General features: G+C 31.9%; 1 protein-coding gene across 1 annotated transcript in view; it reads right to left on the bottom strand.

Moving 5' to 3' along the window:
- Positions 1-10735: 10735 nt before the first annotated feature.
- The window catches only part of LOC108779203 (serine-rich adhesin for platelets), a 28469-nt gene continuing 20659 nt past the window's right edge, over positions 10736-18545 (bottom strand). The window contains exons 5-7 of the mRNA XM_018546569.1: positions 16631-16812; positions 12040-12280; positions 10736-11323 (exon numbers count right to left, since the gene is read on the bottom strand). Of these exons, the coding sequence (XP_018402071.1) occupies positions 11076-11323; positions 12040-12280; positions 16631-16812 (671 nt within the window). The 3' untranslated portion in view covers positions 10736-11075. The remainder of the gene's footprint in view (positions 11324-12039; positions 12281-16630; positions 16813-18545) is intronic.

Below are 18545 nucleotides of genomic sequence, written 5' to 3'. Positions count from 1 at the left end.
GTATCAACTGGTTTGCAATTATCCCGGATTTCACTGTCACTACCACTGCAATTATATATATATATATATTTGTCAATCTCTCAACACTATTATAGAACAGTATCATTAAACACTCAACAAAAGTATTTTCTTCACAAATTATTTTCGATTATGCTTGCGGAGCCTTTTGAAAAACAAATCAAACCTAGATATGAAAACGACTTCCTTCAGAGAAGAATCTCTCGGTACCGATATTCGTTAGTCAAATCCACTTGCTGGCGATCTGCTCTTTGAACTGGCGCGAAACGTCAGCTCTCTCGTGGCGGTAGAAGACGAAGAGCCTCCCCGCGCGGTCCACGTGGGGATAATGTAGGAACACGGGATCTTCCCCTCGTGCAGCCGTGACCGAGAAAACTGGACGGTCGTCGGGTTGGTGGATAAGCGTGTCGTATCGGAGAGAAGGAAGAAGTCGGCCAGCCGAGCTCCTCCTCTCCGTCCGAGCGAGAGAGCGCGGCTTTACTCTCGGTCAATAGATTACAAACAGCATCATACTCTTGTATACTATGGTATATAAGGAGTTTCAGGTTCATCACACTTTCTTCTGTCTAATTATTTTCTCATTAATTTAAATTTCATCCTTACAAGATGTCGACAACTTCCGTACTTTCGTATGACAAACTGAAGAGATTTCAGGAATAAAATTTCATTTATAATAATTTGAAACATATTTTGTTTTAACAAAATATAATGGATTTTTTATTTATTATATTATAAAAAAAATATTTAATTTAGAGATATTACATAATGAAATAAATATTATGTAATGATTATAAAATAAGCATTAATTAATTATTACTTAAACAATTAAAGGTAATAAAAGTATTTAAAATTTAAATAAAATTTTTTAATTTTGTTTTAAAAGAGGATTAAATTTAAATTGGTCAAAGAATAAAAAGAATGACGAGAAAACCTATAAAACGTTACTTGACCTATCGGGTTAACAGATAAGCAAAATACTGTTCTGTCTGTGATTACTGTTCTGGATCATGTGTTTTTGACGTGACACTCTATTGTGTTGCAAAAGTTTTTCTTCGCGATAACAACGATCTTTTTGTCGCGTGCGTGAAGCAGGTGACTCTACAGATCTACGGACAGAATGTCTTCGGCAACCTATATACCGATAGAAAGTCTAGATTTTTTCTCACTAATTTTGAGTGACCTTCACTTAATGCACACGAATCGTAATTAAAGTTAAAATATCTCAATATACTTGTCGAATATTTTTCTAATCAATTAATCTTAAATTTAGTATTCTTTCTCACTCTCTCGTAAAGAAATAAATAAAGAATCACCTAAAATTATTTTGAAAAATACGCTAGACGGAAAAAGACCATACACTTTTACTTATTACTCAAAGGTTATTTGAATTTTCACGCATGATTCAACTCGTGGTCCATCGCGCTTTCGAAAACACTCTTTTTATTATTATAAAATATTACGCTTGGCTAGCTACTTAGATACTCGTCTCGTTTAGAAAATGGCTTATCGTTGAAAGAAATTAATCGGCGTAAGTAAGTAACCATAATGAATTAAAAGATACAGTTATTTTCTCTATAATTGCTGTCTTCTGATAGCGCCGTTAATAGTATACGAATGTTTAGAGAAAGTTGCTCGACCTTATGCTTGATATTTTTTACGATGGAGTATCGATTATGCGCTTTATTACTCTTGACATATTCGTCGTGACAACTTCCAAAAACGATGATGTAAAAAAATAACTGCATCGACAAGTAATTAATTTACGACTGGGTTAATCATGTTAATCATGTCTTATTTGTGGAATTAAATAATTTGGCAATTAAGACTTGTAAATTAAGAATTGTATAATATCGCATTTACTACTAGAAATACCATGCAATTGTAAACTTTCTCGCCTTAGAGCAACAGAAAATTGCTTGGAAAGCGCACAAAGCACGGTAATATCAAGTGATCTATGTAATACCCATAAAAAAGTAAACGGCGAAAGTGTTATTTTGCATGTACTGCAATATTTACGTCAATTTCAACGCGGGACATGGCTTAAAGGCGCGATAAGATCGCCTTAAGATAAGCGCGAATCGTAAAATAAGAAAACACTTTCTCATGTTATATTTTGCGTTATGATTATTATTAGCATTTTTAATATCCCTCATTTTTACTAAATCTAAATTTTGCTGATACATAGCTAAATTTAAAATTTACATATACGTTGCATGCAAAATTTATGCAGAACAGAAATTTTATTTTATGTTGAAATATCTAAAAGTTTAGATACAGATTTGAAAATAATTTTGTTGGATTATCAAAATAATTATTAGAACGCTTTGATAAAAATGCTGCAAAAAGTATTATTTTCTAGCAACCAGTTTCAATTTTCTACATAATTATTTTCATGGGGTTTAAAAAAATATTATTTTTAGATTTATATATCTAGTTAAATTTTTATACGTTTCAGCAAAGCACTCTTTTTGTGTATTCTTCTAAATAATTTTATAATTCATAATTTAAATATATTATGGATGTTATTAGCCGCAGAAAAATTGTAGACAATACCCAAACTAAGATTTCCAAAAGTCATGACGCTTCTATTTTCATTTGTAGTGAGAGCAATTTATGGTATATGGTGAAATAATGGGAAGTGATGTACAGCTTGAAACCTTTAACATCAATGACTTTCTTCTACGCGGAAACAATAACGCTGCGTCCGAAATTCATTGCAGTTTTATACCGTTCGAACTTCAATTTCCCCGTCTTCATTTCAAACACCGCATTTCGTTTCTAATAACAGCTGCTTGATGACGACGGAAGGGGTGAAAGCGATGGTTTTACGCTACGCTCAAATGATATTTCATTGTGCGATAGGCAGTACTTACTGTCTTCAGCAACTGCTAAATGTTACCACAGTGGCGTACGATACGCGACGCCATCGTTAGAAGTCGTTTATTAGGTGCGCGTTAAATTGTTTCAGAGAAGTCGTGAATAAAATATAATTTCTCGATATTTTAAGAATTACCAGCCTACTTTCGTGAGAGGATGAGTATTATGATATACAGAACACTCGTCCTAGGAATTAAGCCTTTAGAATGTTTCATCACCAACAAGATTCGAGATTATAATATATTTTCTTCGCTTTTTTAATAGTTGAATTATTATACTTTCACAAGAACATCAAGTTAATTTTTCAAAAATGTAATATTATTTCGAAAAAAATGATCTAAGGTTACCTAGCTGATAATAAGATATACTAGTATAACAGTATTTAGTATTTCAAGTATTTGTGACTATATAATTGCATAAAATACTTTTTATCATGCAATTACTTAAACTTCTCTTTTAATATATAATAAGAATATTTAAAATTCTCAAAATTTATAAAACACATATTATAGCATAAATATTAAAAAAAATTTCGCATCAATATATAATGCTATTTAAAATTAATAAAAAAGCTAGACAATTTTCATTGTATCTTTGACTGCAATGCTTGTCACTTTATAAAGTGGATTGACAGACAGGTTGATCGATATACACGACTTCGCTGCAAGTTTTTTGCTGATCTATAAATCAGCATTACGTGACCTGATGTTACCATCTAGGAATGATCAGAATAAACACTATGAAACCGTGAGAACGTAAATTCGGATGTAGAGGCAAGCGTGGGAAGAACTAACAATTGGAGGGAAAGCGAAACGGAAGCAGTTTATCGAAATTTTCTATAGAATCATATGGTAAATTTTTTGGAAAAATACATTTTAATTCTTAAAAAATCATGTATATATTATCTTTAAAATATAACATAATCGGATGCAACATGCAACTATTAAGTTATATCTTAAAGGTAATTTATGTGCGCCTCTCTCTCTCTCCCTCTCTCTCTCTCTCTCTTCCTAAAACGGGACATTCGCAGATAAATGAGTTTCTCAGACAATTCTTACGTGGCGCCGGTCCCATTCTGGAAACAGGTTTACTCTTATTTTTTAATCGCTATTTTAAGATTTCTTTGAGTCTGATCGTATCATTCTTCTCTTTCCGGATTCGCGTCCGAATCGCGGACAAGTGAAATGCCGTCGACCAGAAGAGACCCAGAAAATGTGGGTCGCGCCTTATGAATCTCCATGTTCGCAAAATTATGCTAATTAGAACGAAACAGATTGGAGATTTTTAATACATATATTATATTTTTAACATATATTATAAAAATATCTATTCTGTAAAATATTATAAGCAATTGTTAATGATAAAATAAAGAAAATGATATTTTGTGGTTTTTGAATTATCACATAATTTAATTACACTGATTTACAAGGTTTCTGTTTCTCAATGTTTAAACGGTATTTTTTTAGCTGTTGAATAAAAAATTTCCATTATTCATATAGATTTTGAGAAATCAATCCTTACTGTGGAAAAAATTACTACATACTTGAGGAACAAAACGTTAATTAAAATTTCAGATGTTTATTTTCTGTATAGGTATACGTATATTTTGTTCTAATACACTTACTGCCAGTTTTCATACTTTTTCGAATATATGTGATTTCAAACTGAAACGAAACATGTTTATATACGAACTAAAGTGGAACAGAGACGACTGAACAACTTATCTTCATAATGATCTAATCTCGTATTCCGGTACCCTGAATATCTAAATATTCTAACGATCTGTAGCTGGAAAATAAGGAAGTTGTGATTCAGCATAGTGAGGTTATACATGGCTTTCTTATAACACTCGATTTCTAAAAGATTACGATGATAAGCATCTTTAAGAAAAAAATTAGATAAGGTATGATATTGGGTGGCGTTATGAATGAAAGTGGAACGCAGGTCATTCATAGATATTTCTTTGATTGCGCTTTGATTCTTAACTCCCATGGATTAGAAAGGAGCGCACGTAAGGGTTATGACTACCAGACTCTCGGAAGATTTTGCGGCGAAAGTCTTTCGATGAAGATAACCGGACGTTTACATTTTTGTTGCCGTCGTGCACCGTAACCTCGATAAAATTAATCCTGACCTCTGTAAAATAGTTTTTTATAATTATATATACATATACAAATAAACGTGGAATGCTTGGAAATCAAAAATTGATTAAAAAATATTTAGAGAAAGTTAATACAAATCAGTCACATATATATGTGCAGATAAGAGGAAAAATTATAGTAAGAACAATAAATAAAAATAAAATTATAACATATAACTGTTTATAGAAAAAATTAAAATTATTAAAAATATATAAGAAATAAAATACTTCAAAATGTTATAATTTAAATAAGAATCTCTCACATGTTTTGTTTAATAAACCATTTGATTTCCATTACATCGAAAAATTATGCAGAAATTCTCTTTAATTTTTGTTGCAAGGTCATCATTAAACTGTATGAAGTACAAAAAAGGTATAAGAAGATATTTATATAATTGCAATTTATGGTTATCGCTATATTTCTAGAAGATCGATAGCTTGGCACGTTGACGTTGATATAAGTATCTTCTAATTGAACTTTCGAAAGTATATGCTAAAAGCATGATTAGTTTCTTCTTAGGAGACATCATCATCAGTTAGTGTACCGATTATAGAAATATATGACGTATCATCTTGGAAAGATCAGTGAGGTTCTCATTTTACTTCCGTGATACACAAAAAGGAGCAACGTCACAAATGTGTGACTGAAATCATTGACTCTCTCCTACTTTATTTTATCGCAATTATCATGATTCTCGTTCGCCTTGCTTTTGAAAAAACCTAGAAATATATGCAAGTTGTGCTTTTAAATTGGCCTAATTTTTCAGTCTTGGAATGCTAAGCCTTTAAAACATTACCATTAAACTTTTTGTTATAAACTTTTTGTACATAAAGTGGCAATCGTTTTCTCTTCTATCATACTTTACAATTTTTATTTTCTTTTTCATATTTGAGGAAATGTCGATTTGATCGGAGCTTATAGTGTCGTAAGATGATCGGATTCATCGTTTCGTCATCGAACGCAAGGGAATCCGTTGCCATAAAGGAGTCCGAGACATTTTATGGTTATTTCTTGAGATTTCAGGAATGCGATCCAATTTACGATAACGATCCACAGCGTCGGACACACGTCGTACTTGTCCCCAGCTTCGAAGGGCGAAGACAACTGCATGGGGCGGATATAAGTGCACTCGACTCTGGGATACCCTATCATGGATACTGATGAGAGTAAGCCGACACTTACGACTTCAAAACATGAATCCAAGAACCAAGGCCGATATTACATAAAAACCTGATTACGATATGGCCTCTAGTGGTAAAAGTTAAATGTAAAAATTAATTGCGTGATTATTTGCATGCAAGTGAAATATATGTTCCACGAATTTTCGATATAGCAAATACCTTTTATATAACGATAAAATACACATCAATCTTAATCATTGAAATAACTTCTTCACTCTATAAAATATAAAATATTAATTTTATAATAATATTTATTATTTCCTACGTTTTAATTTTATTTCGATAAAAATAGCCGGACGTTGACATTCTTGCTGTATGTATACACAATATATATATAACTTCGATAAAATTAACCTTTATAAAAATGGTTTATCATAATTACCGATAAGCATGAAATATCTGAAACTCAAGGATTGATTAAAAAATACTTAGAGAAAGTTAATACGAAATAAAATTACAGATGTGCAGATAAAAAGAAATTGTAGTAGGTGTTTTAATTGTGTTCTTAAAAAACAATTTTTCTTGAGAGATATTTTAAAAAGATATAGAAAAAAATATTTTGCTAAAGTATCTAACAATTTAGCATGGATACAAATCTAAAAATAATTTTGTTAGACCAAAATAATTATACATAAAACCGACGCAAAGGAGTTTCAAATTCGCGCGATCAAATCGATACGGCGAAAGAAAGATAAGGAGGTCTTAATTAATTTCATTAATTAAGCCGTCTCTTTTACGTCTTCGCGCCTGGAAACGGCGATCGCCAGATCGATATCCCGGCCGGGAATCTGATTCCTTCGACCTTGCCTCCTTCTCCTCCAGAATATAGGTACGATGGCACCTGTAAATCTCTGCTGTCCACCTCCTTTTAGCCTGTGGACTTTGACAAAACGCACTGGACGTATTTGCATACCGCGCCTTTATCTCGTGCGGGACGTGTTCGCGCGCATAAATCCATATTCCCGTTGCAGTAAATCTGCGGCGTCTGTCGCGGACGCGATTTCATAAATCACGAGGACCGAAGGTAAAACCCGCCTTCTAATTGAAAGAGAAGTAAGCCGACGCGGTCCACAAGATAACTTCCGAAGAGAGAAAATTCTGGATTGTGATTTCCTTTATTCCAGCGCTTTGGGCGAACAGAATTCGATATCTGCGATTTAAAATATTATAAAGTCAAAAATAAATTTTGAACTGTTAGATTATTATATTATCAAATTTATTTATTTTTAGAACTGAGGTATCTTCTCTTCAAATTTAATTAAGAAAAAATAATAAGTATTGAATAAATTATTGTTCAACCAAGTACTTGTATTAAATATAATATTTATATTACATGGTAATCTTTTATTAGATCCAAAATTTTTTTTTTTAATATAATAGTACGACTTTTCTTTGATTACATGCAGTAGATAAAAATTGTTGGAAATCCCACACTTATTTCTTAAAATAATTTTGCACGAAAAAGACCTTTATTTAATATTAGTAGAAATGAAAACTTTGTATTTCAACAGAAACAAGATATTTTATTGCAGTGTGTTTTAAGAGATATATCTTCTTCAAATAAAATTATTTCAAACAAGATGGGCTTGTGCACAGATACTTGTTTTACTTACTGCTTGCATAAAGCCAACATTTTTGACGATCGAGAAGATTATTTGCGTTTTCTGGAAAGACAAATATGAATGACTTCGGTAATTTTACCCGGAGATAGAGGTTAACGAACAAGATTACATTTTACAACGTATAACTATAATTTTACCGCCGATCTTTTGCGTTGTGAATTAATGTACGTACACATAACGCAATGGTAATTCCATATTTTATGTAGTTATATCTCTCGCGCTTTCGAGATTATCTATTTTAAACACTTAGCAAAGGAAGTGGCAGTCAGAATATATATATATAGATATATATATATATATATATATATAATCAAGATAGCACGGAACATTCTAGCAATATTACATTGCAACGTTGCTGCAATATTGTTCCATGCTGAAAAAATGTTGCGCGCACGATGATTTCAGATTTACATCTTTTCAGATTTATATCTAGTGAAAATTTTTCTCAGAACTTTTATATAAATTGAGACACTTTTCAAAAATATTAAGAAAATCTAAGAATCTAAGAATTTTTTATGTATGTACATTTTGAAATATTCTAAGACCTTTAATTCCATAATTTACGAAAAAAATACTTTATTTTATTCAAATTTTATTTCATTGGAGATTATAGAATGAGAAATCATAAATCGTTTTACAGAATTCACATGTATTATTATGAAGATATAGAGTCTTATAGAGTTCTATAAAAGATGTAGAGTTGTCTTACAATACTTCTAAAATTCTGAAATTTATATAAAAATTTTCAAAAATTTATAAAAATTTCTAAGACAAATTTTCAACAAAGATACTTCTATCAAATCTCAAAAATAACATGCCGCCATACACTAAATTCCTGTAAAATTCAATAAAATACATAATAGTTGAATTTTCTCACAACGTTTACTGACAAAAGTTCTTAATACAATCGAGTCTACATACAGTGTTGGTCGCAACTATTTTATTCGCGGCAATAATGCGTGAAATGCAATACATCATCGAGAGCGATGACTCAAATAATAACGACAAATAGACGAGTCGTATCAAAATGGAAACGACATCGCAGGAGAAAATAGCAAGATAAAAAATACTTAATATAATAATCAATTGACAGCAGGGTCTTTTTTTAATCGGTTTCTTTTTAAGCGACCGCGGTATATTATGTTCTGTCGCAATTTTGAGCGAATTCGTAATACTCATAAAAGTGAATAATAAAGAAGGAAAATAGCGTGCGATATAATCGATACAAATCGCCGACCTAAAACGCGTCGCGAAAGACTAGAATGATTAAGTATAAACGCGTTGGGCGCGACTGGAAAACACGGGATGCATACATATGTAACTATAACGATTAATAGCGAGAATTATTGTTACGGTATTACGGCGAATAATGCGATTCGAAGAGTGGGGGCGTCTCTTTTTGATTTCCGGCAAATATAATATTTATTGTAAATATAATATTTATATGTATGTATATGTATATATTACGCAAGTGACACAGTATGTACAAAGTCGCGACGCAGAGCTGAGTCTCGTTGTGTCATCCAAGTTTAAGGTGGAGAACTAAAGTCTTTCTGTAAATTGCCTTCCCAGCCAGAAATAATTAGTCGATCGAAGTTGAGCTAGATTTTCTTTCGCTTGAAGTAATAAATGAATATCAAAAAATTAAGGCAAAATTCTCTACTAAAAATGTCCGCTATGTGTTTTGATGAATTGATTAAAATACTTTTCTAATAACAAAATAATTTATGTACAGTACTGTTTAAGAGATTCAATAATGCTGTTTTTTTTAAATGTGAGTATTTATCTATCGAGTCTTTTTTATATTTAAAGATAAAAATGTTGACTATATTAATTTGGTTTTTACACAAAGAAACCAAACAAAAACAAGGAAATTCAAAACTATACACTATAGTGAGTAAATATTTAATTCAAGGGATTTATTACGATTTTTAAAAAGGATGAAAATTATAAAAGTAATAAGAAAATAATAATTTGAGTTAATAAATGTTTAATGAAAAATGTGAGAACAATTTTTAAAATTTTTTATTTTACAAATTTTGCCATTTATCGAAACTTTTAAACAGTGCAAAATACAGTACGTTTTCAAATCATAAATTACGCATAATCATTGCTCAATGCAATATATTCTCGTTTATAAATAAAATTAATAAGACGAAATGTCGAAAGATTTACGAGCAACATGTCGTGTATAACTAATTGTAAAAATGCTACTTACCCAATAACACTCTATTCTAGACGGAATACTTATATTTTTGCGGACTTTATAAACTTTCATTGCGCTTCAGTACCACGTTTATATAATTTCTTTTTTTGCCATTTATCACAGCATCGCGTGTTACAGCGTTCTGTGTTCTACGTTCTGCGTACTAAAGCAAGATAAAAATCGCATAATTAATTATACATGTACTTCAAATAAATCGTAGAAGCATCAAATGATGGCAAAAAGTTCATTCGCAATTATTACAAATGAGCGTAACGTTGCTGCCAAGTACATGTCGTATTCACGTGATAATAAATTAGCATCGCATCTTGCCATTATACTCCGCTATTGCACAACGATAATGAGACCTATGTAAATACATACACTGAACAAATTCGAGTTTACGGACGGATAGCAATTTTTACGTGCGAGTCGGAGAATTTCGTATATTGAAAGAACAGTTTTGTTAAAGTACTTCAAAATTTCACTAAGTACTAAATCTGAAAATAATTTTGTTAAACTATTAAAATAATTGTAAGACGTTCAAGTTAATTGTTAGAATGTCTAAACTCTTTGCTATGTTGCTCATCATCATGCTTGAATTTCCTACATAATTATTTTGAAGAGATCCTATTTTCAGATTTGTAAACATTTAGTTTTTTTTTTAAATTCTTCAGCAATATTGTTCTTTCTGTGTACAACTTGATAATTCTCCGTTGTCTAAAGTAGCACAATTGGCGATTCTACTTTTCAGCGTATTTTGCTCGAAAGACAGAATACGTTTCATATAAAATTCCTATTTTGGAGGTAAAAAAACAGTAAGGACTTAAGACGTCCTAGAACCTCGCAGAATTCGATCTCTTGGGGTAATCTCAATTCTATTTTCTTCCCGCGAGGAAAAATCGCTTTCAAAGATTGAGATACGTCAGAAAATCTCCCTGCTCACATAGCACTAACGTGTGCCAAAAACGAGCCTCTCCACGGGATCGATTTCCCGGTGCGATGAGCTTGAGGTTTCCTTCGACAGCCTCACTCAGTCGGTGCACTCGGAAGCGAAACTCTCGAGGTCCACATAGTGTCCGTTCATGTTGTCCTCCAGCAGTTGGGCGAGATCCCTGCGTAGGATCTGAAACTCCGGCCTGCGGTCGGGATCGGCGTGCCAGCATCGGGATATCACCCTGAAAAGCTCGCTTCGGCAGTGCGAAGGCCTCTCCAGCCGATAACCGTTGTGCACGTTCCGCATGACTTCCCGCGCCGTCATATCCGGGTACGGTGTTGAACCTGAATAGAGAGCAAAAGATGAGGCGATTATTACAACGGGATGTCAACATGATAGATCGTGGTATAAGAAACCATCATCCAACGATTAACGTACAATAGTTTAACAAGGAACAAAATGGATATTTTTTTCTTCTTCCTCGTGTAGGTAAGACATTCAAAAGATCATTGTTATATGTGTGTATGTGCATCGGATTAATATTGTCATTAAATGTCAAACAAGGATGAAATAATGCACGCAAGCGTTGCAAATGTTAAGTGAAACGCACCCTAATTGTGATATAAGATGACAAAACTAGAAGACTTAGAAAATTGCTATAAAATTTTGATGATATATTTATATTATATAATAATATATTTTATAGATGATATTCTTTTCTCCCTTTTTAATTTGTTAATCAAATAAAATTAATCGGATAAATTAAATAAATAAAATTATTAAAATGTATAACGTGCTAGTCATCAACTACGTTACTTACGACACTGTTTAGCAGTATCTCCACACTCTATTAGCGTAAACGTGTCTGCAAGCGTGTCTGTATACCCGTATTCTTATTTTCATATTAAATAATAATAAGTGCGAAACATCAAATGGATTCTTAGATATTCTATTTTTATCTTAAGAGGCTTTTGATAAAAAAATAATGCTTATTCTAATAACAAGCTATCAAAACTAAGCAAGTCATTCAGTTCTCGAAACGGACGATGAAGATACATACCTAAAGTGACGATCTCCCACATCAGAATCCCAAAGCTCCAGACATCGGTCTTCGTCGTGAACAGGGAGTAGATCAACGATTCGGGGGCCATCCATCGGATGGGTAAGGCGTTTCTACCATGTCTAGTCTCGATCACCTCGCCGTCCTCGTTGGCAAACCTCGACATGCCAAAGTCAGCGATTTTGCATAGCTTGTTGTGATCAACGAGAACGTTTCTGGCGGCAAGGTCGCGGTGGATGATCTGCACAGAAAAGGAGAAACTGAAGTCACCAATAAACGACCAGCGCTCGTGAGGTGCATGTTCCATTACGTGTGCGATTGCTTACGGGCCGCCCGTATGACGGGGAATTACACGCTATTACGAGTTCGGTGCAGGCAGTTGTCTCGAGAAAAACTCAGCCTTGAGCCTGAGCTTGTGCGCGACAAAACGGGATTCGCAGTAGAAGTAAGGACCAGTGTGAAGTCTGTGCGAAGACAAATATTGTTTCAGAGACACAAGAGTCTCGAGAGAGTAGATTCAATCAATTTAGCAATATCAATCCGTCAATATAGGCTTGACTATAACTGGAAAGCAAAGAAGAAGAATAAATAAACGAAAATCTAAATTTCATCGGCAAATTTTGATCTTCTACGTGTAATGATAGATGAGAAAAACATCTGTGCAGTTGTTTACACCGTTAAAAAATTTGGGTAAAATGTAACAAATTTTACGTGTCCTAAACGATCCATTTGAATTTTTGTAATATATAATTTTTGTAAAATATAATTAATAACGGCGGAGATGTACGAAATCGTGACGCAATGTGAGCAGAGCATCGCCGTTACTATTAATTATAATTTAATTAACCGTTCATCATGGCATTTGGTCAAATGAAGTTTCGCTAAACTAAGTACTCCGAAAGCCGCAATGAGAAACTAGGATGATAATTATTATACGCAACGAGATGATGCAAATACAACGTTACGAAACGTCGCATCAGCCGCGCTTGCCGTTGAAAATTCTGCTTGAATGCAGTGGCGCATTCTAGGATGCATCCACGCATATTCTCCCAGCTGGTACGGCACGCGTACACTATCATTTAGCGACTACGTAATTGTCTATTAACTCGAGAGAATAATTTTTGTTGCGCCGTTTCCTGGAAGTTGTTGTACGGACGGAAACTGGTAATTCGACATTTGACGAGGACGATCGGGCGCTCGCAGGAGGTTTCTTTGTTTCCCTAATTGCCTATTAATCGTGAGGTGCATCCTTCCTCAAAGTCGCCAAGCACTTTTCCGTAGGTATGTACAAATTTTCCTCTTCCTTTTCGCGACGCGTAGTACAAGCCGGTTTATACGAGAATTTGAAAATAAGAATGATAAAAATATTTACTTCTTCATTCACAATATTCTTATTTTAATCGATGATATGGAGATCGAGCAGAATAAATTAGCAAGTCGGCTGCAAACTTTCGTTTCGACTATTTGGACAAAACGTTGATAGAATTTTTTCGGATACCGGTTTGCATCGCAATATTTGTATCATATACAATAAACATTCTTGTGTTAATTTTTATTTATCCGTGGCTACGTATTACAATCGAATATTTTATTAAGATTAATTGTTCAACTGTCTAAAAATTTCGTAATATTAAAAATCATCTATATACATTGAGAGAAAAAATGGTTGCAATTATAATAATTAAACTATATAATTTATAATCAATTTTGATATATATTTTTAAGTAAAATTATAACTTTTATTAATATTATAGCAATAGTAACAATAAAAATCGAATAGGATAAGAATAAAATAAATTTTAATTATAATTATTTTATACTGTGCAATATAATCACAAATATCAAATACTTTTTTCTCATATTAACATGGAAACAGAGACAGATCAATTAAATACATCATATTTTTATGTTAATAACAACTATATAAAATTTTTTTAATAAAAATTTACCAATATGTGATGTTAATACTCACGTGTAAAAATTAGAAATAAAATATCTTTTTTTTTTTATGGAGGAGAGTCCTCTGTATATAATTTACTACTTGTAAATATTTCCTCGATGACGCACAAACACAACATAAAATTCACATTTTACGACAAAATGCAATATTTTAGTTTTAAAACGAATCAGATCGCAATATAAAGATTGTAATAGAAAAGAATATATGTATACTAAATACATCACATTATTGTTAATATCGATTATATAAAAGTTTAAAAATCAGTATTGATCAATGTGATTAATACTCATGTATAAATATTAGAAATAAAAATTTTTTATGGAGACGACATAATTAAAAAATTGTAAATGTTTTCTCTAAAAGTATAATGTACAAATAACACAAAACTCTACATTTTATTACAAAACGCAATATCTCAGTCATAAATCAGATCGGCAGATCGCACCAATAAAACATCAATTAAAACATCATTGAGGACTATTTATATATGCTCGCGAATCAAATAAAGACACGCTGAATGAGTATCCTCGAATTTGTTCTTAATGAGATATAAAATTCAATTCTTTGCCTAGTGACATAGATCTCCAGATAGAAACGATCCTTCGACAAACGCAATGGTGGAAGTTTTACGACTGAGTGAAAATATTTGAGTTTAAACATCATTAGCGGATTATTTGTCGTGCAGTCGATGCTCTTTGCGATCTTCCACAAGCAGCTATGTCCTCGAAAGTTCTCACTTTTCATCTTTTTTTTCGCAAAGTACATAAAAAAGTTTACGCAAAATTTTTTTTTAGATCTATCCTTATAATTAGACAGAAATGAGATTTAATTTCTTAAATCAAAACGACCGAATCTTTATAGAAATTGTACTAAATGTTACTGAAATATTTGACGTAAGATTTTTCTTCAGATTCATTCTTATAAACGGATAGAGATAGAATTCTTATTTTCTCAAATAAAAATGACCGAATCTTCTCTATATAAAATTATGCTGGATATTATTGAGATATTACTTCGAAATCATAAGTGCTCCAAGCAAAAATATTTGTTATAAAGAAGAAATATTAAAATCGCGAAACAACTCAACTATGGGTAGAACCGTGCGTTATTATATGAATTAATTCTTATATTCGCATCATTACGTACCAATGCAATTTTATCTATGTTTTAAATTACGCAAGATAAAAATCATTCATCACGTTTCTTAAGTAACAGGATATTAATAATTGGCCGTAAAATTGTTAAACGTTTAATGTTTGTAGTCATGTCGTAAGTAATGATTGATTCAAGTAACTATGCACGTTGTCACAAGAAGTCTCGCATTCTAATTACAATTGCAATCTACTAAAATATTAAAAAACTTTTTTGCTCGAGTAAATCATCAAATGCATTATTCTCTAATGCATGTATCTCTCTCTCTCTCTCTCTCTCTCTCTCTCTAAATATTTCCTTTAAACATATATAAAAACCTATCCGTACCTAAATTTGTATCCTTCGACGAGCATTTAAGGTGATGTCCCGAACGAATCGATCGGACGATACTTACGGCACGGGGGGGCCCGTTAAATCCCGTCAAATGGAGAGATTAACGAGAGGCCTCTATCTAAACATTTTAAATTGCTGCAGTGTGTATCGATCGTCCAGGCGCTAAAATTTATCACGATTGCTTTCCTCGCTTATTTAGCTGTCAGCAGTATGTAATGCAAAAAAGGAAAGAAAATATTGCGAGGGACGAACCGTCAAGTGATTGTCAAGCGGTCAGGCTCTTGAAACTATTTTTTTCTCCTGCTGCGGTACAATAATTGTCTACGTTGAGAAGCTTGGAGGACCTTCGATTCATAAATAAACCGTGCGCAATAAAGAAAAATTAATTAGCATTGTTACATCGTAAGCTATCTCGCACCATGTAACGTCATTGGGGACTACCGAGACATATTGGTATAATATAATGCGAGACTTTATTATTTTTGTTACACTGGAGAGGATTTTTTTCTCCTTGGCGAACAACAATTAGTCATATCAAAGCCTTGTGGATTTCTAATTTATAAAGTAAACACCTCGGTCATGCGAAAAAAATTAATATGATGGCCTAATAATTTTGCATTATTACAACATAACGTCACCAAGGCTATTATTGATTTATGATATCAATGCGATAAGAATCGATGAAATATGAAATTTTATGTTATTTTTATATGTACTAATAAAACGTTTTTTCAAACGCTCCAAAATTGCGTATTCGTTCCTTAGTATTAAATATATGAAACAAAGAGAATTATTAAAAAAAATTTTTTTTTAATTAATAAATAGAACTGCATAAATCATTTTCTATTATGTATTAAAATTCTGCTCGTCTCTATTATATGTGTAGAAAGAATAAAAACATTAAAAACATGTTTATTTAATTTTATCCATTTATGAAAAAAAACATGAAAAATGTATCACAACAATATTTTTATTAAATTTTATTAAATTTGAAAGTATTTCTATAAAATGTTCATAAAATTATAAAACGATAGAAAATGTTCTTTTCTGCATAATAGAAATATACAGCGTCAAAAATATACAACAAATTAATAAACTTTAATGTGTTTATACTAACAATGAGAATTATCTCGAAACTATTCGTACCTTTTTTGATGCAAGATATTCCATGCCTCTGGCCACGCAATAACCGAAAACCGTGAGATCCCTAGATGTCAAGGCTGCCGAATCCTCGCTAAAGTTGTAAAAGTACTGCCTGGTACGGTGATCGCGCAGGTATGCAAGCAGTTTGCCGTACATGACGTATTCCAGTATGAGATAATGAGGCTCTGCAATCAGAGAAAATCACGCATCAAATCCTTTATGTTCATTCATGGAAGAACGCATTGGAGCATGTCGCTCCTGCGTTTCGAATAAGGGGATCTCAATCAGTGAAGGATAACTCTTATTCATCAACTCTTACTCACGATTCAAATGAGTAATGCCAATTTCAAGAGACGAAGCGAAGAATGGTATCATGAGGTACGCCGTACATATTGAATTTACTTCAATAATGATTTACCATTCATGGCACACTTTACCGCGGTTCAATAAATTGAAAATATTGTCATATGAAACACAACATTTTTGTCGACCTCCGTTACGCTTTCGTAAGATTGATCGAATTTTTCCCGATTGCATCAATCTGTTGCATTATAATCGAAAGAGATGTAAACGTGTAATGAGTTTGAATTATAAACTTATACATATACATGAAACTCTGCATATCATAAAAATATAACTTTATTGAAACAATAATTCATTTAAATGTTAGCATATTTTAATCATTTAATAGAATAAATTAATTACAATGTGTATAATAATTATGTGTCGTTATCGACGTCAAATGTTGTGGCTTATTTGTTACAACGACATAATTAAAAAGTTATCATTTTGGAATTACTTACAGAAAAGGAATAGAAATATGAAGAAAAAAAAAACAGAAAGCACTGAAAAAATAAGATAATAAAAAAAGAAAGAACTTACTTTTATTCTTCTATCAGTTATATTACATTAAAATTATATTTCAAAATTAATATTATGAATTTTAATGATTCCAAGCATTCTAATTCATTTTCTGGAAAACTTTATATATATATATATATATTTTTATTATTATTGTAGCAAATAAGCGACATATAATTGAAAAGGAACATTTGAATATTTAATTATTGCTTTAATAAAGTTACATTTTTTATGTAGAATTTACTTAATTATATGTTATATTTACTTATTTCCTATGCTTTTATTATAACGACAATGGATAAAAAGGTATACAGACGATTAGAGGAACACATGGTGAGAATGTTGAAGAAATATTTCACCGTTCGAAATAATTTAAGAGACACGTTCTTGGGAGAGTCTCGCTTAGGTAGTACCCGCTTGATTGTAACTTATGGAGCCACTTTTGTCGGCGCGTCAAATCGTAATTCTCATATTAGACCGATATTACGATCCTCCCTAATAATTCTTGTTCGCCAAGTAGCGTATGTTAGGTGTGCGCTGCTCGCTCCGAATTAATCGCGTTAGTATGTTTTTCAAACTGGATTAAACGTAATACTTACAATACTTGTTTCGATCGTATTAAGTCGCGCGTTATTAACGTGTATTAGCAATTCAATACCGTGACTGTACTGAATAAGTTGTATCGCAATTACCACGCTGTACTATACATGCTTACACACGGAACATTAATGTATCAGTATATATTAAGCTTTATTAAATCCGACAGGAATTACCAATTAAGAAAAATACAAATAAAAAGATCACTGCTTGCAATTATATATTTAATTTGGTAAAAAGAAGATAAAAAGGATTACTTTATACGCAAAATCGATCTTAAACAATTAACAAATTCTGAAAATTTTCTTGATCATTAATTAAAAATTTAATGCCAAATGTTTATACATAAATATATCTCCAAAAGTATGGAAACGGTTGTGTAACTTAAAAAATTTTAAAAAAATAAAAAATCGCCGAAACACGTGAAACGATTTTTTAAAAAATCTATCTTTTCAGGGGG

Source organism: Cyphomyrmex costatus, unplaced genomic scaffold (assembly GCF_001594065.2).
Source record: "Cyphomyrmex costatus isolate MS0001 unplaced genomic scaffold, Ccosl1.0 scaffold565, whole genome shotgun sequence".
NCBI classification, from domain to species: Eukaryota; Metazoa; Arthropoda; class Insecta; order Hymenoptera; family Formicidae; genus Cyphomyrmex; species Cyphomyrmex costatus.
Note: the sequence above shows the minus strand (reverse complement) of the source record. Positions and strands in the feature narration are given on the sequence as shown.